The sequence below is a fragment of the Astyanax mexicanus genome, chromosome 1 (assembly GCF_023375975.1).
Source record: "Astyanax mexicanus isolate ESR-SI-001 chromosome 1, AstMex3_surface, whole genome shotgun sequence".
NCBI classification, from domain to species: Eukaryota; Metazoa; Chordata; class Actinopteri; order Characiformes; family Acestrorhamphidae; genus Astyanax; species Astyanax mexicanus.
In genome coordinates this window covers 45,768,583-45,792,696 of record NC_064408.1, presented here as the reverse complement: position 1 = coordinate 45,792,696, position 24,114 = coordinate 45,768,583, and the positions used below count along the sequence as shown (strand labels likewise).

The 24,114-nt window shown below is 37.3% G+C and overlaps 1 protein-coding gene across 1 annotated transcript in view; it reads left to right on the top strand.

Moving 5' to 3' along the window:
- LOC103026919 (exostosin-1) overlaps window positions 1-24,114 on the top strand; it is a 439,195-nt gene that overhangs the window by 387,661 nt on the left and 27,420 nt on the right. Inside the window, exons 6-8 of the mRNA XM_007229972.3 lie at window positions 529-661; window positions 9,189-9,307; window positions 9,799-9,894. Coding sequence (XP_007230034.2) covers window positions 529-661; window positions 9,189-9,307; window positions 9,799-9,894 — 348 coding nt within the window. The remainder of the gene's footprint in view (window positions 1-528; window positions 662-9,188; window positions 9,308-9,798; window positions 9,895-24,114) is intronic.

Genomic DNA, 24,114 nt, shown 5'->3' with positions numbered 1-24,114 from the left:
GCAGGGTGTAAGATAGCAATGAGCATCGTGACACGCTTTGAGCAGGGTGTAAGAAAAAGCTTCTAATGAGCATTTTACACACTGATGTCCAGTTACTTTTGGCATGTCAATGTAGATTCTGGTATGCTGAGCCCTTACAGTGGCAATGTTAACAGCACTGTTCTCACTATAGATCAGAAATCAGTGGAGCATTAACATGATATTAAAGCTGGTAAAGATAAAAACGTTACATAATGCTTATTTAATGTCTGTTGTCCATGCACACACAATTTTCATTGAAATCCAGATAAAAGCAAGAAGTGAGAAGTTTTAAATTGAAATAAAATAATGTCAAGTAAAATCTCAATAGATTTTCACATGAAACACATCTCTCACGCAAATTGGATTTCTGTCATAAATATTGTCTGTCCGACATTCATTTACAGGATAAAATGTGATATAGGTGAATCTGAACTGGTAATTATCTGAATAATGTTCTAACACACCCTGATCTGTCTCTGCGTTTGCATGTGTGTGTGTGTGTCACAGATCATCCAGGACAGGATACACACACACATCTCCAGGAGCAGGTTGATGTGGAACTCTCTCCCTGGCGGACTTTACACGCGCCCACAGTTCTCCTCTGATCCCGCACACTTCCCCTTCTACTATGGAGTCCTGGGTGAGTGTGTGTGTGCGTGTGTGTGTGTGTTTATCACTCTCAGGATGTTGACATGCCAGTTGGTGTCTGTCTGTCAGTCGGTCTGTGATTGTATCATTGATTTCAGCTGAGCTTGTGTCAGGTAGCTGCAGTATGTGGGAGATAACAGCTGTGTGTGTGTGTGTGTGTGTGTTATGGATGTGTGTGTGTGTGTGTGGGTGAGAGAAGAGGGTGAAAAATGCTGTGTCTCCGTGTCTCCTGAGCATCGTCTGCTCAAAGCGGTAAAAGTCTGTCGCAGCAAAAATGGAACTGTAACTCAGATAGATGCCAACCTGTCTCAGAGCAGTGGCTTTTGTATGTGTGTGTGTGTGTATCTAGGTGTGTGTATATGTGTGGTTATATGTGTATATATATCATTACCAGGATTTAGACATCACCTAATAAAAGGTACATTCATAGTTGTAGGTGTGCGTGGGCTGTTTTCTGCTTAAAATGTGTGTGTGTGTGTGTGTGTGAGTTGGAGTGTGTGTCCGTACCTGTGCACGCAGTCGTGTGTTGAGTAAAGCACAAGTCGTCCTCATACTTTTCCTGGGAGCAGTAAATCTGCGCTGCCGGAGTGATAGATGGCCTGTTTCTCCAGTGGCAGCGACACTGTTAGTCTCACTTTCCATAATTCTGATGACACTGCAGTTTAGACTTCCTGTCAGCAGCTCTAAGCTGCTGTAACAGCTCTATGCGCTGATGTACGGCCTGCCCCTCGGAGCCTGCGGCCCTGCAGCCGCTCCGCCTTCATAAATCTGTCCCGTTTCTTTTGTAACTTACCCCAAGAACTTCGCACACCCCAAAAAAAAGCAAGAATCAGAAATTTCAAATTAAGTCACAAAGGTCACGCATTCAAAATAATAAACAAACATTAATATGCCAAAAAGTTTTAGCATACAGAACTGTGCAAAAGGCAGAAACCAACCTTTATTTCTGTATTTTCCAGTCAAAACTTCCATCCAGTTCATATAGTACAAGCGTAGGAGAGAAAAAAGAAAATAATATACAAAATTGAGGCTCAGTCCCCAGTAAAAAAATTTAAATCTGCTTTACATTACTTGAAATTGATTAAGTTACTCAAAAATTCTTAAAAATTGAAAACCAATCAAAATAGAGTATGTTAATAAAAAGATTTTCAACCATATCTGCTGTCCTGTTTGTTGTTTATAATTAGATTTTTGATAAGGCTGGTATAAGACAAACATGAAGATACAAAGAGTTATTTTATTGTCATTTACAGAAGTTTTTATTAACGGAATGATGTGGGGATTCATTTTTTCCACTATTTTTTTTTATTATCTTACTCTTTTTAAAAGAACTGATTGCATAAATGGAACTTAAATATAAAGTGAGTTCAGACTAATTAAGTGAATTTAGTTACATGTTTATATAATTTATGTTGACATTCCTAAAAAAACAGTTCTAATTTTAAAACGTGACTAAAATTGGGAATGCCGCTTACTGATCTAAGATATAAATCTGTCATGTAGCAGGCTTTGATATCATCATTTTGCTTGAGTGACCACTAGTGTTGTAGTCAAGACCGCTAGAGCAGAGTCTGAGTCAAGACCGAAAGCGAAAAAGACAGAGAACAAGACCAGAATCAGATTTAAAAATAAAAATTCGAATTCTAATTCCATTCATTTTTATTATAAAATGTGAAAACTACCAAAATTTGCCCTCAAACAGATCCTCGCTAAGGTTAGCTAGCTTGTCATAAGGTTAGCTAGCTCAATGCTCACGGTAATTCTCTCCCCAGTAACATTAGTATTTTAGGGTTAGCTAGCTTGTTGCAAGCTTTAGTTCTCTTCTTGGTAACATTAGCATGTAAGCGAGCTTGCTAACCTCTCCTTGTGCTTTCTTTCTAAATGTCTCGGAGGTCTCTGTTATCGAAATGTGTCAGAATTTGCATTCTGCTGAATGTTTCTTTTTTCGGTTGGTTCTGCACACATATATTTACGGTGATTCACATAACCAAAGAGTATAACTTTAGCGAGGCGTTGAAAAAGAGCATTATTAAGCAGGCCACAGGTTTCAAGCAATATGGGAAAGAAAATTAGTTAAGTAGTGCACTTGGACAAGGTATGAAAATATTAGACATTTCACGAAAACTTAAGCGTGATCATCGTACTGTGAAGAGATTTGTGGCTGATTCAGAGCACAGACAGGTTAGTGCAGATAAAGACAAAATAAGGTTTTAGATTAAGAGATTTAGATTAAGAGAACAGCTGCTAAAATTCCATTACAAAACACCAAACGGGTTTTTGAAGCTGCTCCAGCTCCTCTGGAGTATAGTCACACTACTATTCGGCCACCCCTAACCAGAGCTCACGAGCACCAATGGTTGCAGTGACCCAGACATACATGAAGACTCATTTCCAAACAGTCTTGTTAATTGATGAGCGTCTTGCAGTGGATGGTTGGTGGCTGCGACGTCATCTAGGATGGGGTGGAGTCATGTTATGGGCCGGAATCATAGGGAGAGAGCTAAAGGGCCCCTTTAGGGTCCCTGAAGGTGTAAAAATGACCTCAGCAAAGTATATAGACTTTCTCACTGACCTCTTTCTTTCTTCCTACATTGCATTACCTACTACTCAAATACACTTACAATGTGTTTTAATATAAAATGCTAGACTTTCTGGATTATTAATTAACCCTTATATTGTGTTAGAAAGCTGTTTACACCTGTGGTGTTTGCGGGTCAATTTTGACCCGTGATTTGAAAATGCTTGAAAATGCTTAAAATCACCAGTTTTCTTCCAATATTGTTTTTCAACTCATTGTTGGCTTAGTATACATTCATATAAATGGAACCAGTGTGGGAAATTTCTTTAGTTGGCTCCACAGACACAGTGTTTTAAAAAGTACCACTCGTTTTTGAATGCAAAAACTATTTAAATTCACAAAAAATATTTGTCATACTTATAGACTGAGTAATTAGAAACTGTAAATGTGTTATAGACCTATATTAGAGTACACCTACCAAAGAAAAAAATAATATTATTTAAAATTATTAACAATAGTGACATCTTTGGTGTTTCGGGTCAAAACTGACCCGCATAGATAAATAGTAGGATAAAGACAACAAGTGTTCAAATTTCTTTCCATAAAACCAACTTTTATTTAACCATACCAATTAACCAAGCAATTTAACTTTAACAAATGAACAATGACCAACAACAGTGTGTGTGTGTGTGTGCGCCTGCATTAACCATAAACTGAACATTGAAAAATAATATGATGTTAGTGCAGGTGAGTCACTCTGAATGAACTTATGAACTTATGAACCATGAAACTTAGCATCAGAAACTTTAACTGTGTGTGTGTGTGTGTGTTTGTGTGTGTGTGTGTGTGTGTTCAAATGCATGAATCACAGTATTTGATGGTTACTGTGTGCTCCGCGCAAATGAATTTCTTGCATGTGTGGCAAGTGGTGTTGGACTTCCTGTCCTTGTTGGCGGGGCAGGACTGGCACCTCTTCCTCTTGCTGCTCCTGGAATCTCCTCCCTGGTTTGTATCACAGGATGATGATGTGAGTGTTGGCTGAAGCCCTTTCACCAAACGAACAGACGCTTCGGTTCGGGGCAGCCTCTTTCGTCTTTCGATATAGGGAGAAACCAGAGACTTGCCCAACTCCTCCAGAAAAAGCCTCCTCTTGAAAGGTTTTTCTCCATTCCATCCTGGATCTATTTCAGTCCACACTACATATGCGTTGTATGCCGAAACGTCCAGCATGTTGTAGAACACAACCACTGGCCTCCTTTTTGTCCCCCGCTTGCATGTGTATGTGCCGGTGACCTTGTCCAGGTTGTCAACACCACCTTTGTTCTTGTTGTAATCCAGGATCATGTCTGGCTTCTTGTCCTCCCTACTGCTCACACCAGCATCCCTGTGGAGAGTTGACATCAGAATGACATTTTTGTTCTTTTTGGGACAGTAGGAGACAACTGTGGTTCTTTCTGAGAATGCAAACTTGGATGAGAGAGGAGCCCTGTCTTTCGTTCCAAGAAGAGCTAAGGGAAGCTCAGGTTTGTTCTTCCTGACTGTTCCCACCATCGTCAGCTTCCTCTTTAGAAGCTCTTGCGCAAGGTCATAGGAGGTAAAAAAATTATCACAAGTTATGTTGTGCCCCCGAAGACCCTTGGTCATGTCCAGGACGACCCGCTTGCCCTGGTTCTTCTCTGGCACTCCGGTGGCAGATTTTCCGGTATATATTTGCATATTCCATGCATAGGCAGTTTTTGCATCACAAGCTGCCCATATTTTGATCCCATATTTTCCAGGCTTGCTTGGCATGTACTGCCTGAAGGGACAGCGGCCTCTGAAAGGGACTAGCCGTTCATCCACTGTCACCTCTGGCCCAGGATTGTACACAAAGGGTAAATTTTCCACCCATTTGTCCCAAACCTCCCTGATGGGAGCAAGCTTGTCATTCTCACGACGAGCAACTCTGGTCTCCCTGTTGTCAAAACGTAGCACTCTTGATAACACATGAAAGGCTTGAAGGGACATTGTGGCACGAAAAATAGGGCGTCCTGACTCACTATCCCATAAGCTGGCCGTAGCTTCATTACAGGATCTGTACACCCCCGCAAGAAGCAACAGTCCCATGTGCGCATCTAGCTGTGTTTTGTCCATCTCCGTCCAGCTATCACCAAACACTCTTCTCCCTTCCATGTTGGTCATCTCAAGTAGGATACTCTGAATAGGTCGTGGAAAGAACAGTTCAAACGTTGACTTGATGTCTTGGGCGTGTGACACAGCGTATCTAGTAGGCCCTGGAGTCATTCTGAGGATGTTTTCCATCGGTGCCCTGGCTTGGGTTTGAGGAGGGCTTGATAACCATGAAATGTCACCTTTTTTTGACTTGAAGACCTCTCCTTGAGCATCTGTGACATCTGGGTCCTCCTCATCAGATGTTTGGTCTTGTTCAGGGTCATACTGAACATCATCCTCCTCCTCAGACACATCCTCCTCAGCTTCACTTCCCTCTCTCTCCTCAAGATCACCATCATTACCAAAGATATGATCTAGCACCTCATGAACAGAATACCTTTTGCTCATGTTGACTGATACTCCTACAGAATTCAACTAATAATATCCCACCCAAACCCTCTTTATATGTGCCAATGTTTGTTTATAAACAATGTATCAATATGCTGTGAGAAAGTTTTAGTTCACGTGGGGGGTGGTGTTTGTGTGTGTGTGTATGTGGGCCAATGTTTATAAACAATGTATCAATATGCTGTGAGAAAGTCTTAGTTCACGTGGGGGGTGGTGTGTGTGTGTGTGCCTGTATGCATTTTCTATATGTCTCTGTGTCTGTGCATGTGAAAGAAGCCTGTGTGTGTGTGTGTGTGTGTGTGGGCCATAATTGGGCATATTGGGCCACAATTGATCCTCAGAGCAACCCATAGCTTTAAGGTGATGCATAAAACAGCCAGTAGTCTCTGCCGGGTCATTTTTGACCCGTAACACCACAGATGTAACTTTTTTTTTTTGAGACCTTTAGAATTTACTAAAATGGTAAAAATGTATATTTCTACATTCAATCAGGTGTGTCTGAGGATTAGATGAAGCCTCATTCCAGAACAAAAAAGCAAATGGTAATTTTTACACATTTAAACTTGAAAACGGGTCAATTTTGACCCGAACACAATAGAAGGGTTAAATCAAATTATGTGGGGGAGGAAGACTTTATTAATCAGTGTTTGTTAAAATGTGATCATTAGTGATCAACAGATCTTAAACCTGATCTTCAGCATGAGCAGAATAGGTGTTAGGTGTTGAAGGAGCACCTGCAGGGCTAGGATGCGGAACCGGTTTTTGGATTATCAGCTCATCTGCTGAATCTTTTAGTGTCTTCTGCCCCACAAGCTGCTGTCCGACCCTCACTAATGATGTCCACTCCCTGCTGTGCTTCTTCTCCACATTCTGAACTAGATGTAGAGAGGGGGAGGAGGGCGCTGCATGTTAAATGTGAGTGTGGATGTGAATGTGATTCTTTGTGATTGTGTTCGGTATGTTAAGATGTGTATCTGTGTGAATGTGGGGGTTCATTTACTGTAAGAGTGTGTGTCGGCTCTCAGTGGGGTTCTCCTCCTGTTAGCCTATCATTTATTTCAGCCTGAGGACAAATTAAACCCGACCTCCACTTTAAGTGGAATCAACCTACAGTTTGACCTACCATGTTCTACACCCATTATCCAGTTTTCTAGCTCCACTGCACATATAGCAGCACTTTATAGTTCTATAATTACAGACTGTAGTGCTCTGTAGTTTCTCTGCATACTTTATTATCCTCATTTCATTCTGTTCTTCAATGATCAGGACCTCATAGAGCAGCTACTATTTGGGTAGTGTATAGTTTTTAAATACCTGTGGTCAGTGCCCTGAGAACACTGATAAAGCACTAGAGGATGACCAACACAAACAGTGCATCAAGAGAAGAGCATCTACAAGTTGGAGGAACTTGTTAGTCTAGTGTCTAATAAAGTGGGTGGAAAAAGTGTTTAAAAACTTCTGATCCAGAAGAACAATAAGTTCTCGTTTAATCAATGACTGATTGGCATTAATGGGCTTTATGTGCACCAAGAAAAGATTCACCGCATTGTTAAACCACCTCCATCAGTTGCCACAATTGACACAAGACAATAGATTCATTGATTCATGTTGTTGGTGTCCAATTCTAATTCTACACTCTGTCAGCCTCAGCAAAAGCTAAATCACCTACCAGCCCCTCCAATGAATTACGTGTGATTAACTATTAATTTTGTATTTTTTTTTTGGAAAGCAGAATAAAATATATATCAAAAAGCAGCACATTTTGCAACACATTTTGCACCGATCTGAGGAAATTCATGAACAGATAAGACAACAAAGTCATTGATCATCTGTCAGTTTGGAAAATGTTACAAAGTCATTTCTAAGGCTTTGGGACTCCAGAGAACCATATTGAAAGCAATTATTCACAAATGGAGAAAACCTGGAATACTGGTGAACCTTCTCATGAGTGGCCGGCCGACTGTAATTACTCCAAAGGGGCATGGACAACTCATCCAGGAGGTCACACAGGAACCATGAACAGTATCTAAAGAAAGACTTGCCTCACTTGCCTCAGTTCAGGCCAGTGTTAATTATTCAATTATAAGAAAGAGACTATTCAAAAATGGTATACAAGGGAGAGTACCAAGGCAAAAAACACTGCTGTCCGAAAAGAACAAAAAGGCTTGCCAATCTTGATGATCCCCAGGACTTTGGGAAAATTTTCTGTGAACTGATGTGTATGTCAAGTTATATCTGACAAAGATTTCCACATCATTTTAGAAAAAGAACAACATACTAAAATTTAGGACATAGACAACTTGCTGTAATAGAGGGAACCATGAATTCTGCTCTTTACCAGACAATCCTGAAGGAAATTGCCTGACCTTAAACTTAGGCATACTTGGGTTCTGCAACAGGACAATGACCCGTAGCACACCAGCAGATCTATCTCTATATGGCTAAAAAAAAAAAAAACACTAAGTAAAGGTTTTGGAGTGGCCTAGTCAAAGTCTAAATGAGATGCTGTGGCATGAACTTAAACAGGCCATCAGTTCATGACCTTAAGCTCAGGTGTACTTGGGTTCTGCAGCAGGACAATGACCTGAAGCCCACCAGCAGATCCACCTCTGAATGGCTCAAAAAAAAGTGGAGTGGCCTAGTCAAAATCGTATTGAGGTGATGTGGCATGAACTCAAACAGGCCGTTTATGTTTAAAAAAAAAACTTTCATGTTGCTGAATTAAAACAACTTGGCAAAAAAAAACAGTCTAAAATTGGTTTGAATAGATTTTTTTCTCTTTAGTAATTTAAATAGTCATTTAAAAATTGATTTTTATATTTACTCAGGTTATCTTTGTCTAATATTAAAATGTCTTTCTTAATCTGAAAAATGTAAGTATGATAAAAAGCAACAAAAACAACAGATATCTGTTGGTGCAAATATGTTTACATTGCACTGTAATTAGAACAAATTGTGCTCAAGTAAATTTGTTGTTCATTGAGAGATGCATTTCTGCTTAACACAATGGTACAAAGTGATTATCTTACCTGCCTTTAAGTTGTTTTGACCCACAGATCTCCCACTTACTGTTCTAAGTAACTCTAAACATCACGAAAGACCAGCAAGTCCTTAAAATACTCAGTCCAGACTGTCTAACATCAAAATTAAATTATGCCACACTCAAAATCACTGCGATTTTGCTCGATTCTGATGGTTGATGCAAACATTACCTGATGTTTCTAATATTAATTTCATGGATTCATGCAATCTATCCAGTTTCAAGAATTTCCCCTCGGGGATCAATAAAGTATCTATCTATCTATCTATCTATCGATTCTGGTGAGTTGAAAGGTATGCATATAGTGTAAGATGGTGTAAGAATTAGAGTGTAAGATTGCATCATTGCTTGTGAATTTTATGTATTTAATATGTGTGTGTGTGTGTGTGTGTGTGTGTGTAGGAAAGGCACCTCAGCAGGAGTTCACAGCTATTATTCATGCTGTAACTCCTCTCCAGTCTCCACTGCAGCCAATCCTCAAGCTCATCATTGCCGTGGCCAAGTCTAAGTTCTGTTCACAGGTACGTATGTGTCATTTAGCTCTTTGTGGACACAGTTTATTTACATAGGAGGTGAAGTAAAATATTTCTACCACAGGACATAATTGTCTGTAATAATTATGAATAATTCACACAAGACAAGTAATCTTTACTTTATTTGACTGAGATGGGAGTGGCTACTTGATTTACACACATTTTTTACAAAGATTTAAAAGTTTCAAAGTTAGCAGCTACATGTTCTTAATGTGTAAAAGCTGTGGGCTATGCTACAGTACAGAGTGGTGGCATGCATGATGTTTTGGCTCTTTTGTATGTATGCAAGTGACTTTATGAAAAGAATGAGAAACTTTGATAACTTTTTTTATGCACCTTTTTGTTTTTGTTTCTCATTTATATACAGAGAGTTTATAAACAATAAACAATCAATAGCTTTTTATAGTTTTTTTTAATAATTATTATTGATGTGACATGGTTTACAAGTAATGCTTGAGCTGGTATTGAATGTGTTTCAGATTATCGTGCTGTGGAACTGTGACAAACCCTCACCCCCCAGAAACAAATGGCCGTCCACCAACGTCCCTCTCACTGTCATCGAGGGAGAGAGAAAGGTAATAAGAAATTGCATTTGAACTTACTAAGACACATTTCTTTTGTGAACAGCTTTTTGATTTTTGAGAAATGGGACATGTCAGTAGAAACAGTAAATGATAATGTAAAACACAAATATACTCAAATACGTAGGGCCCTATCTTTGCGATGCTCACTCCTATCTTACACCCCGTCACCCCGCCAGTCTATTTTTACGCTAGTAAAAAGTAAAAAAAAAAAATCTACACTGATGGATGTGGGAGTCTGAAAGTGAGGTGTGGCGGCAGAAAACACAGCTGCGCCACTGACTAATTAAAACCATGACAAAAATCAGTCGTCAGAGTCCATTCCTATAAGTTTTAGTCCAAGGAAGTGTTATACAGCTCACTTATATTCATCGTGTTTGAAATAAAGATATGTTTGTGTTGGAGCAGATCTTGACAGAAACTAAGCATCTGCCAAAAATGGCACTGTTCATCGCTGATCAAAATCATTTTAAAACAAGTTACCCAAAAACAAGTTTCCCAGAAACCTTACGTTTCTGAATAGTAACTTTACAGGAAGTTTTCTGTTCTGTTTTGTTTTCATTTAAGTTTTGAAACAGTTCAAATAACAACTTTACACTGTCACAAAGTGAAAAAAAATTGAGAAATTGAGAGACATGTTTTTTTCTGTGATGATCTATTTGTATTTTTAGCCTTGCAGATATCCGAAACACCCATTGACGTTCAACTGCATGTCTATTAAATACTGAGAAGTATTAAAGTATAAGGTGAAAGCTATGATTCTCTATTGAACGTAAACTCGAACTCTAGTCTTAACATTGTAGAGTTAGATTTAATGTTTAGGTTAAGGTTTGGGTTAAGTTTTGGTTTTAGGGTTGATTTTTGGTTATGGTAATGGTTATGGTTGGGGTCTTATATAGAATCATTTACATTTAACTAAATGTAACAGTTGCATTTAATAGACATTCAGTTAAAGAGACATTTAGTTGAGCTTCTATGAGCCAGTAAAATATAGTGTTACTGGAAATTGTATTAGAAATCAACATTTGTGTTTGTATTTTATTTGGAGTTGAATTTGATGGTGTTATTGCAGCATGTTCAGATCTGCTGTAGTTATGTCTGTATCAGTTTCTGATTTTAAAACAGGCAGAATAGAGTCAGCAGTACAGATTCCAACCTGTCCATACAGAACACACACTAATCATGAATCTAATTCACTACATAACCATTTAGTCATTTATGATGTATTTGGTTGTTTCCATTAAACAGTGTAGCAATAAGGGAAGTAATAACAGTAAAACTGTTCTGGAGAGAGATGGGGAGGGAGGGAGGGAGGGAGGGAGGGAGGGAGAGAGAGCAAGAAAAAGAGAGAGAGAAAGAGTGAGAGAGTGAGAGAGAGAGAGAGAGAGAGAGAGAGAGAGAGAGAGAGAGGGAGCTGTAATGGGCATTAGATTTATTGATCTGCTATGTTTGGTGTCCACTAACAGCGGCTTAACTGCTCTTCTGCCTTTTACTGTGTGTCCAGAGAATTTAATAAACTGACCTTTACCTTCAGTTTCATATTACACTCACAGTGTGTGTGTGTGTGTGTGTGTGTGTGTGTGTGTGTGTGTGCGCGCGCACGTGTAAGTAAGATATCTCCACAGCTGTGTGTGGGCGGATGTGTGAAGTTCTGTGAGACGGTGCCATTTTTTCACATTCTCTCTCTGTCTCTCTCTCTCTGTCTATCTCTCTCCCTCTTTCACGTATTTGTCCTTTCTCTTGTTTCTTTTCTCATTTCTCTCTCTCTCTCTCTCTCTCTCTCTCTCTCTCTCTTTCTATCTCTCTCTCTCTGTCTCTCTCTCTCTGTCTATCTCTCTCCCTCTTTCATGTATTTGTCCTTTCTCTTGTTTCTTTTCTCATTTTTTGTCTCTCTCTCTCTCTGTCTATCTCTCTCCCTCTTTCATGTATTTGTCCTTTCTCTTGTTTCTTTTTTCATTTTTTGTCTCTCTCTCTCTCTATCTCTCTCTCTCTCTCTCTCTCTGTCTATCTCTCTCCCTCTTTCCTCATTTTTTCACTATTTCAATCTTTTTTCTTTTTCCAATTCCAATCTCCAATCTCATTTCTTTAATTTCTCTCACCTTTTTATATCTTTCTATCTTTTCTTTCTTGTCTCCCTGTCGTACTTGCTGTTTCTCCTTCTCTTTTACCTTCAGCTTTTCTCTTTTATTGTTCTTTTCTCTTTACTTTCTTTGCTCTGCTTTTACTATCTTTCAACATTTATGTTTCTACTTTTTCTACTTCTTTCACCTTCCGTTACTTTTTCACTGTTCCTTGCTTTGCTCTCTATTTTTTACTCTGATCTTCTATTGTTTTCTATGTATTTTTTGGGGTTTTCTTTACGTCTCTTCCTTTTGTATTCACTCTCTTTTTCTCTCTCTCACTACTACTGTGCCTCTATCATTTCTTATTTCCTCTGTCTCTCTCAATTTCTTTTTCTCTCACTCTTTCTATTATTCATTCTTCCTCTATTTTGACCCTCTTTCTTTCTATGATTCTTATCTTCCATAAGTTATATATTTTATCTGCTGATTTCTGTATATGAACTCTTGCATCATCTATATCTTTAATGCAGTTTTTATTTGTAGTTTATATTAATGAGCCAGTTTTCTACTAGATTAACTTCAGGGTAATTACGTACTCCGCTTACTGTGTAACTTATAGTTCAATTAGGAAACATCACAGCATCTACTGAAAGAATAGTTATCTGCAGTGAAAATGGTTGTTGTACAAGGAGGGTGGGTTTTAACTTTATTAAAAAGTTTCAAATTTATCTTAATTTTTCATTTTTGTTATTTAAACATTCATTTTAAAATTTAATCAGTATTAGAATTGGAACGTGATTTTAAATATTTCAACATTTGATGTAATGATGTTATAACATTTAAGATTTAAATCAAGAAATACAAAAAAAATATATATTCCTAAAATTGGATTTGAACATGATTTGAGAATTTGAACAAATATGTGCACAGAATATTAGAAAATTAACATATATAGTATTTTATCTTAAGTACTTGAAATCATGAAATTTGAAAATTCGTTCATAAAATTAAAAAATATTTAAACATTTAAACATGATTTTAAATTAAAATTAAAATTGAATATGTTGAACTTGATCAGACAAATGTAAAAAAAAAAAATCATAAATTTTAAAATAAACATGACTTTTAGAATTTCTTAGCATTTGGCAGTCTTTTCCCTTTTTATTGTAATGACAGTATGCACTTGATCTACATTAATTCCACAAGCATTATGATCAGATTACAGTTAGAGTGGTCTGAACATTAGCTTTAATTAAAAAGACCAGACTTGAAAAACTAATATGTCCCAAATTTGCCCACTTTTAATTATTTACCCTTCAAAATTCTTATTTTTTTATTTTACACATTATACCTTAAAATGTAACTAACATTTTTTTTTTTTATATTAATGATGTCTCCCTCTGCTGGAGTGTGTTATATATTTATATACTGTCTACACAAGTAAAGGTCACACTGAGTGAAGGAGTCCTCCACTGGAATGTTTTATCTCTTGCTTTATTAGTTTGACGTTTAATTTAAATGAGTGTAATTTGAATGTAATTACATTCGGTTCCATAATGACTTTAATTATAATAAGCACATTATTATTATAATGAAATATATGTTTCACATTCATGAGTTTGCTCAGTAATAAACATTATCACTCATTTCTAAAAAATAACTGTAACTTTGCTGCATTTAAAGACAAAAACATGTTGGAAATGATGTTTGCGGGGAGCTCTCTTTTTCTTTATCCATCTCTCTCTATCTCTCTCTCTCTCTGTATATATGTGTGTGTGTGTGCCGATGATTTTATACAGTATATAAGCTTGTGATTCACACAAGAGTTCCACAAATCAGTGGCTAATTGCTAAAATAAATAGTTTATTATACATTATTACTACTAATAAAGCAACAATTACTTACCTGTGACAATAATCATAATCAAATAAATATATTAGAAATTATGTAGGACAATCAAATTAAGCTTTAACTAACAATGATCAAGACCTTAATAAACTCATAATTGGGGTTCCTTTAATTCAAATGAAAGCTTATTTTTCTGTTTTAAACCTAATTGTTCTTCTTTTAATTCTGTGCAGGGTCTACAAGAGTGATCTAGATTTTGATTGGGATCCAAAGGGTCTCACTGATATTCTTGAGTCTATAAAGCACATAATTCATATACTTAGAATTAAGCCCCTCTAATGAATAACTATTTATTGGTTATTTCTTGCTTTTGGGAGAAATTATTTATTTTCTTTTATGTGACTCCTTCAGTGAATTTATATTAAAAGTCTAAATAAATCCCCTTAAAATGCCTTGTCCCGTATACAGGCTACAAGTGTAGGTGATACAAAACCCTTTTTTTCTGCAGTAAAATAACTTAAACTTATTTACATTCAAAAAATTTGAGGGATTTGAAATCTCCTACAGGACACTAGGAGAAGCTGCCTGATCACTTTCTCTCAACTTAACTTAATGGAGGACATGAACTGTTTGATTTATATTCAGGAAAATACTGAATGAAGTACAGAAAAGAGCCAATTTTATGATTTTATTCATTATATTTAGACAAATTTACTTAAATATTTACTTTTCTATTTTCTATTACAATTAAAGTTATGATCTCCAGTAATGTTCCTTATCAAACATGGAAGCTTTGTATGTAATGCTTAAATAGAAATCCTCAAGATTTAGTGGTGTAATGTCAGGCAGACAATTGACAAACATCCTTTAAACATGCTTTACGGGGATAAAGCATGTTTATTTTTTTTACATAAAAAAAAATCCAAATAAAAAAGGAAGAGAAATGGTAGATATAGTATTATTTATTGGAGGATAATTGCAGGCTTTTTTTTTACAGTATGACACATTCACAGTGTGAACTCATGAAGTTATTCTGTTATTCATAAGGCACAGGGTTATTCCCACCAGTCATTTAGAGGTTAGTAATATAATATAGTGTAATTAGGGATCCAGTGACTTCAGGTGCTGCTTGGCTTCTCTGCTTCTCTTTTAAATGAAGCTGTTTAAATTACTCAGACCCTTTAATTAAGAGTCAATACACTAATTAGACCAGCGTCTCCCTCAAGCCCCTATTGACTGTAATGATTTAGCACAACCACGTCATATTAGCCGGCGGATCGATGGGCAGTAGGGTACGCGCCGCCGCTCCAGGCCCTGCGCTCATTTACAACAGCAGTACTGTACCTGTTTAACCGGTGTTGTATTAATGTGGCAGTTCTGTTTAGAAAATGCTGAAACAGCTCAGCTGCCTCAGGCCCAGCTCTACATTTTACTGCCACAGAGACTGTCACGTCGGGTGTTTAGCTGGGTGTAGACTGTGTATTTCTGTGTGTTTGGAAGCCTATGGATCACAATTTCTATTCAGTTCATCAGTTACACACAAAAAAAATGATGCGTAAAATGTATTTGTAATTAGGTAATATTGTTTGCAGAAATTAAGTAAAGGTTACTAAAAGAAAGAATTGATTCAAGCTCCTTTGAACTACTATTCCTAATTTAATGACTGGTATACTGTAGTTTATTCACAGATAAATAATTATTACCAATCAGACAATTCTGTTTATTTTTTGTAAAAAAAAAAAAAAAAACTTATTGTAGGCACTGTATATTAATAGACCCAAATGAAGAGCAACAAAGTCGGAGTGTTTGATTTTAATAGACTGTACACAACTGTACGTATCTGACCACTCAAGTTGATCGCTGGTTCGAATCCCGCTCATGCAGCTTGCCATTTGCTGCCAATGAGCACAATTGGCCTTGCTCTCTCTGGGTGGGTAGATGGTGCTCTTCCTCTCATCACTCCTAAAGGTGATGTCGCTCAGCATGAGGCTTCTGTGAGCTGATCTATCAAAACCGAGTCGCTGCGCTTTCCTACGAGCCTACTGGCTATTACTTGGCAATGCTAAGTGCTAAGCAGCAGTTCAAAAAGAGGCGGAGTCTGACTTCACATGTATCGGAGAAGGCATGTGCTGGTCTTCATCCTCCTGGTGTTGGGGCATCACTAGTGATATAAGAAATACAGATAAAAAGGGTGCATGGGATTATCTGCATAGCTAAATAGCTACAAAATGGGATAAAAAAAAATGTGTGATATAATAAGTCAATGTCCCCAAAACTGCATAAACCTGACAAGGGAACTTTTCTTTTTTGCAGAGAACATTGGAATTGCATTGGTCTGTTCATACAGTGTGGTAACAGCGATCACAGCAATCAGTGATGTGGGCCTTTCCAAACTGGCACAATCTTATGGTAGTGCTACGGAATAGCAGAATGTTCTTTTTGGTCAGAGGATGCTATATATATACTTTGTCTCTATGTTAACAAATATCTCTTCACTCCAGCACATATTGTAGACTTGTTTGGCTGGACAGTAAATGTTGATTTAGACTTCTGCGACAAGCGAACATAAAGTCTTAAGTGTTACCTGTGCAAGTGACCTATGCCGTTGTGAACGTTTATACATGTGCATTTGTTTCTGTGTCACTCTGCAGTTCGCTGAAAAGGCAGGAATATGTTGCTCAGTGAATCAATGACAGCTGCTGCTGCCACAACACACAGTTACTCTACATTTCTGTGGAGGCATGCATCAGGCTACGATATAGGCTATGCATCTATACATGGGCTAAGACAGATAAGTTAGCCATAAGGCCAGCCAGTATATGTTGTAGTAACTCACTTATGTCGCTTTTTCACTGCATTGTATCTAAACTACTTGGCTAGACTTCACTGATTTTTTGCTTCTACATTAGAGAGATTTGCTACCGTTTTTTTCATGATTCCAAACAGGCTGAGTAGGGACTAACATACACTAATGTGTAAACTTGTAGAGCACTGATTGGCTCTCTACACAAAGCAATAGAGACACACAAATCATGAGCCCATCAGTAGCCTTCACTTTTAATGCGTCATCACTCTGAAGATGTTACAGTGACTATGTTTTGGACATATTACCACTTAAATTTTAGGGAGAAAAAATGGTAGTTAGAAATAAATCATGGAACCAGGTGCCGAAAAGTAAGTAGAGTCAAGTTGTGCAGGTACCATGCAGTAGACAACACCAATAGTGGCATTGCACCATAGAAAGCACCGTACAGACTTTGCTCTAGGAACTTAGGAACTGTTGATTGATTGCCATACCTTTAGACCTTCTGGTGTTTCCAAAGCTGGTTCAGAACCCATTTTAACATTGCCTTTAAATTTCTCCTGAGAAAGAATGATAGGTTCAATAGTCTCCAGGTTGTCCAAAGCTTCTCACAAAACATCAAATGGACACCTTACCTGTCACCCACATAAAAGTTCAAAGAGGGAAAAACTTGTGGAAGCCTGGGGCATCTTCTTATGTGCAAAAGAGCAAGAATGGCAGCCATGGATCCAAGTTCTTGCCTTTGGCGACCACAAACTTTCTAAGTTTCCTCTTCAAAGTCTGGTCATGCTTATCAACTACACTGTCTGTCTGAGTGTGGTAGAGAATGGTCAGAATTAGTCTTACTAGTTCCCAGTATGTTATATGCTTCCTGAAGAATCTTTGACACAGACTCACATGTTCACATTACCAGGCTGAAGTAACTCAAATCAGATTTTTTGTTCAATGTGGCTCAGATCAGATTTTTTTCCTGGCTGTGTGAACGTGCCAAATCTGTTTTGTTTTTTATCAGATTTGAATCACCTTGGCTACGTTCACATTTACCAGGCTAAAGTGACTCAGATCTGATTTTTCGCTCAATGTGGGTCAGATCTGATTTTTTCATGGCTGTGTGAACAAGCCAAATATGTTTTTTTCAAATCAGATGAGATTTGAATCACTTTCATATGTGATCCTAAATCAGATATGTATCCGATCCATGGACATGCAACATGAATGTGAACGGTCAAATCGGAATTCATGCATAATTTTGCTTCTTTAATTCATGCGCTACATGCTTCTATATTGTACCCACACATCTCTTGGTGCAGCTGTGCAGCTATAGCTGCAAAAACAGCAAAAGCAAACCGCCCGGTCTTTTTTCACTTCCTGGAATGTGAACGTAGCCATAAAGACTGGATTCTGACCAGTGAGAATTTTTCTGGGGAACTCCTGCCCTAGAGCTCAGCTAGTAACTGTGAAATAGTTTGTGAAAAGAAAATGCCTCGGGGTAACTTATAGCATAGTCACATATTACCAAGATATATTTTTGACTTGTTTGTGTTACTTTCAAAGCCTGCACAAAATCTATTCCTGCACTATAATAGAAATAGCTGTAGGGGGTAAGGGCTGCCCTATCTTTTAACAGTTGGCTCTTGCACACTGAGTGTAAGCGGATAAAAGAATAGGGGGTGTTGGAGGGGGGATTGTTAGTAAATGAGGTACTGTATATTCACACATACATTGTGACATGCATTTTTCTGAAACAGACTTTTATTAAAGGGCTCTAAAGATCCCAGCAGTTACAGCAGCAAAGTGTTAGCAAAGCAGAAGAATAAAAAATGTATTAAAATGTAATCAGTATAAAAATGATCAAAATATCTTCAAAATAACATTTACATATTATTTACATCAATTACACATAAGCATGTAGCCACTACACACAGAAATTTCTCAGGGGGGCTTTGGCTGTGTTTGGTTTCCCATTTAATGGTTTGGTGGCCTGTACAGGGTGTGTCCTGCCTTCCTCCCAGTGAATGCTGGGATTTGGTTTGGCTCCCCCAAATTAATTAATGAATAAATGCAAAAAAATATATTATTATCTATTTTGTGCAAACTGGACTATTTTATATTGTAGCAATAGTGTGTAAACAGTACAAAATCAGTATCAATTAAGTTGGTGAGCCTGAAGGGTTTTTTTGGTTGTTTGTTTTATTTTTCATTTTTTTGTATATTGAGGATCAGATCATATTCCCCATTTTACAGTCAGGCCTACATATTATTAAGAACACATTTTCATTGACAGTCAAATAAATTTTAATAAAATTAAATAAAACAAATACAATGTCCCCTTAAAGCATTATTAACATTGCTGGAATTCCTCTGTAGTCTCAAGCTAAATGCTATTTCTTCCATATCATGTATCACGCATAAACTCTGTATCCAGGATTCATATTTTGGAACAGTGGTTTTGAGTCAGTTTACAGTTATACCCTTAATTGCTGCTGTAAATAAAACCTGAAGGAGGTCGATCTGGCTCCTGTTGTCAAAATCCTGGGGGACAGCTCCCAACAGCGACACCAAAGGCTTTCTAGGAACAGGAACATCAAAAACTGACTGAAGGGCATCATAGATATCCTCCCAATGCTTCCATAGTTTTGCACAGGACCGGAATGTATGAACAAAGTTTGAGTTTGTTTCTCCACAGTCAATCCAGCAATTACTAGATGAAGATGAGCCAATTCTCACAGTAGTATGTTGCATTCTAAAATATCTAGCAATTAGCTTCCATTTGAATTCTTTACATTTAAGTAGTTAAATGACTTTCAGAACAGATATCTTTCCAGGTTTTTATTAAGACCTCAGTCTGTAGTTCAGCTTCCCACTTACCCTTAATATGCAGGGAGTTATAAGCATTGAACCCTGGAAGTTTCGAAAAAGTTTTCTGTCAGTTGCCCATAACCTTTTAAACAGGAATGTGAAAAAAAATTTCACATTCTGGTCCTGTTCTGTGTCTTTCCTCGTCTGTCTCTGTCGTTTCGGCTCTCCTGTCTGTTTATTTTCTCTTGTGTTCCTCCACGTGGTTCTGTGTTTTTTCCTGTACCTCTGTCTGAATGTTCCACCACATGACTGTCATTTGTAGCTCCGCCCCCTCATTACCTTTCCTCAAGTGTTTCCCATTTCCGCTTTTGGGCCATGTGTATTTTTAGTCTGTGTCTTTCCGTTCTCCGTTGTCGATACTTGTGCGTCTGTTAGATTGTAGGTTCTTTTGTTTCCTGTTTTCAGTCTTTGTGTAATCTGTAGTCCTCTTATTTAACCAGTCTGTTTATTTGCCTTGGTATATTTTTTAGTGACAGTAATTCCGGCTCTTTCTAGGGAGCCGGTTCTTCTGGCTCAGCTCACCAGGAAGAGCCGGCTCTTTTGGCTCCCAAGTGGCTCCTTTTTTGGTTGCTTAAATGAATTTATCACCAAATTAAGTGTAAAATAAATTACAAGTGTAAAACATACATTATATGAAATATATATTATTTATATGGCTTTATTTATACAAAAAAAAATTATGAAATACAAAAACAAAGGCCCATCTCAAGTAAACAAACAGGTCCAATCTCTAAATGTGGACATTATTTGTAAATTTGTAAACTATATACAATAAAACAAACAGCACCGAACACTCAACATTGATGATTTTTTTTTTTGCAAACTTAAACAAAAGAGTGGCATTAAAAAAAAATGCTCATCTTTAAGGGATTAAATATTGTTTCTGTTATGATCTGCCCTGTTCTGGACTTTACTTCACTTATAAAATCCTTTTGGTTTAGAATTGCTAAGAATAAGAAATGCCTAAAAAGTGTAAGAATTTATGATGAGCTTTCACTGGCCTCTTGTTAATATTTCTCTTTTTTAAATATTTTTTTTCCTTCTTAACGTATATTTTTACGCTGTCTTCTGTTGTGGTTTACATGTATCATCTTATATAAATATTTAAAAAAAAATTGAGAGCATGATAACCTGTACATACACTTTATAATCATATATAATTACACTTTATAACTAAACGGGATATACAATGTAAAACTGTAATAGGGCTGCAGCTATCGATTATTTTAGTAAACGAGTACTCTACTGCAAAATCGATTTGATTAATCGAGTAATTGGATAAAACATATTTGCTTGCTTAAAGAGCAATTAAAATTACACAAAAAAAGACATTTTGCTTAATAATGAATGACCATTTGGTTTCCATTTTTAGATAAATTATATTTATCAGTTCACAACATGCATTTCCAAACTGCAAACACAAATAGAAATAAAGTAATAATAATAATAATTTAATTATTAGTACTTTAATGAATTAAGTTAAATTATTTTCAACAAGGATTTCTTGTAAGTATCAAAACTATAGGGGATGTTCTCCAAAATACATAAAGACCTGTGTAATAATACACGCTGTCCAGCCAAAAATGCTCTATTATTATTGCCCTTTTTTCACGTAAACTGTCGCTCTATTCCTGCTTCTCAACAAAAAAACTCCTCCCCCGCCTTCAACTGCTTCCTGTATGCGGGTGACGTAACGCTAAGCACATTGTCACATTAAAAGTCACCGCAAAATTCTGCTCTCTGAGTTTTTAAATTAAATAAACAATTACTCGAGGCAGAAAAATCATTTTTTAAAATCGAGTAACTCAAATTACTCGAGTGTAACTAATAAACCATGTTTATCCAGCACACAAAAAAAGGCCACTTCCCTTCCTATTCTGCTTTTACTCAGCGTAGACACACCAATCACATGTGACCAAAAAAGAAAAGAAAAAAAAGAATCGGCTCACTCTCAGGAGCCAGCTCCTGTCGTTCATTTCAGTTTTCTGTTAGAGCCAATTCATTCATGACTGACCCATCATTAATATGTTTATTTTGGTTTATTTCTGTTTATTTAAATTAAATAACTCTCCTTGCTGCACCTGACATAAAGCACCAGATTCCAAACAGGGTGGTGATTTTTCTGATCATAACCACTTGATTTAATTCAGTTCAGTAGGCATTTTAGAGCAGGGAAAATACCAAACCCTGCTGCACTCTGGCCCTCAGTTCCTCCACTCCTATTCTAAACCAAGTTCTAAAGAGATGTTTTGCTGGATCACTGCCAAATATCCCAAAGCTTAATCAGCCTCTCAGCAGCGCAGTGATGGCACATGAAAGAGGACCTGAGAGAGACCTCCAGTTCCAAGAGGCTGTGAACGACGGTCCCATCTCCACAGCAACACACTAATCAGCAGAAATAACACAGTAGCAGTGAGAGAGGAAGTGTAAAAGAAAAAAAAAATATCAGTCAAGAAACACACACACACACACACATATACACACACTGTCACCATAGGAAACATGTGATACACATACACACCTGTCTGAATCTGTTTTTCTCTATCCTGAGGCAAGTCGTATAGGTGTCGATGAATCACTGGTGAGATAAATAAGCCTCCAGTGAAAGAGAGAGAGAGAGTGAGTGTGTGTATGTATAGGTGTGTGTGTGTTTCTGCATATATTTCTTTACTTTTTGCATTTGTGTTATTTGGGCAAAAAACAGCCTCCTTTAAAACTACTTAAAATGTTGGAAATGTCTTATTTTTTGGCTTTACAATAAATACATTTGGGTTTGACTTAAATATGAGATAAATATGAGAGGATAGATCAGACACACATTATTAAACAGCAGTGTCAGGTCTCGGGCTTACATGGCTGCAACGCATATTTATTGATGAATTAATTAATAATAGTTACAAAAATGTGAATTTTGTGATTAACAAGAGCCGGTTTGCAGAGAAATGAACTTAATCATATATAGAGAAAGTGCCCCAAATGACTCAAAACTCACTGCCAACACAACAAGGTGAAAAAAAAACTCTGGCATCAGAACTTAACCCAATTGTACAGCAATGCAAGTCAAGTCAAAAAGGCTTTTTATTGTCATTCTGTCTGAACAAGTGCTTACAGTGGGCAATGGATCAATTTGGAACAATACAGGCTACACAAAGTGCAAACATGCAGTCATAAACAGAACCAAAGTAATACAAGAGAAGAAGAGAACTTTGGGCTGGAGTTCAGGCAGCTTATGCTTACAGTAGGAAGCCAATATCTCCTCTCTATTAAGCAGAGTCAGGTAGGAGACACAGCAGAGTCATACGGTGGTGAAAAGTTGGATAGACTTGTCATGGACACGTGTACAAGTTACAGATAGTATTTATAGGATATCAGAGGCATCAAGCTTGTTTCCCCTCAAACAATTGTGTCATTTCATAACACCAGATACAACAGATATCAAACTGATATCAATAAGAGAGGCAGTGCAGCACTGTCACATCACTTATTACAAAATGCAGTAATACATAATGAGTAATAAGTCATAAGTAGTATAGATAAGGTGCAGTTATATCTAACATGCTATGACATATATGACATATATAGGGCCCTATTTTAGTGATCTATAGCGCACTGGTTGATTGCACACCGCGCAGCTGGATTGGGGGCATGTCGTGTGTCTTTTTTATTGTGCGGATGTAACATACATAACATAACTTACATGGCTCAAAATGTGCAAACTAAATCTAATTCATCATCGGTGTTTTTTTGTATAATGTGAATTCACGCTGTGAAGGTACACCAGCAGCTTATTTAAGAAAAAAACATCGTTTTGTTTATAAAATATAATTGGGCGACTGTTGACTGTTGTCGGGGTTGTAATCAGTGAGTGGCGCACCTGTATTTCATGACGCCAAGATAAAAACACACCAGATATCAGTGTAGATTCATTTATAAAAAATAGACTGTTGTTGGGGTGTTAGATAGCATCGAGCATGACAATGCACCTTTTGCAGAGTGTAAGTTAATCAGGTATGTTTTTGCTGATTATTTACACATCCCTCTGTATATATTACAGGCATTGTTACTATGTGACACTGATAATACACTCTCTAGGGCAGAGTTTGGAGAATTTGTCAGGATTACACTCGTATTACCTAAAACATACATGATAACAAAGTGAAACTGTCAGAACATTATGTCCCTTAAATGGTTTGTTTCTTAGAGAGTAAAATAGATCCAGGGTATTGGTAAGTACAGCTCCCTCAACCATTAAATGCAAATGGAAATTTCAGGGAAATCCAGATAGTCAGAAGTGTGGAAGATCTCCACAACATCAGAGGACAAGTTTCTGAAAGTCAGAAGTTTGTGTGACGGGTGGCTCATGTGACAACTCTTGAGTAGCACAGCTTAACACAGGTGGAAGTGCCCAGGTCTCAGTTTAACTGGGAGGGGAAGAGACTTGGAGCTGCTGGTTTGACAGGTTGAGTGGCAGTAAAGAAGCTAATGCTAAGATGGCAAAAGAAGGAAAAGAGGCTCCCTTGGGCAACAGAGCACTGCCTGAAGACTGTAGACACTTCTTTTTTATTTAAGAGCAGCTGTATATATCATATATATTATATTTATATTTTTGCTGTCCAAATAAAAACATGTATCCCTAAAACT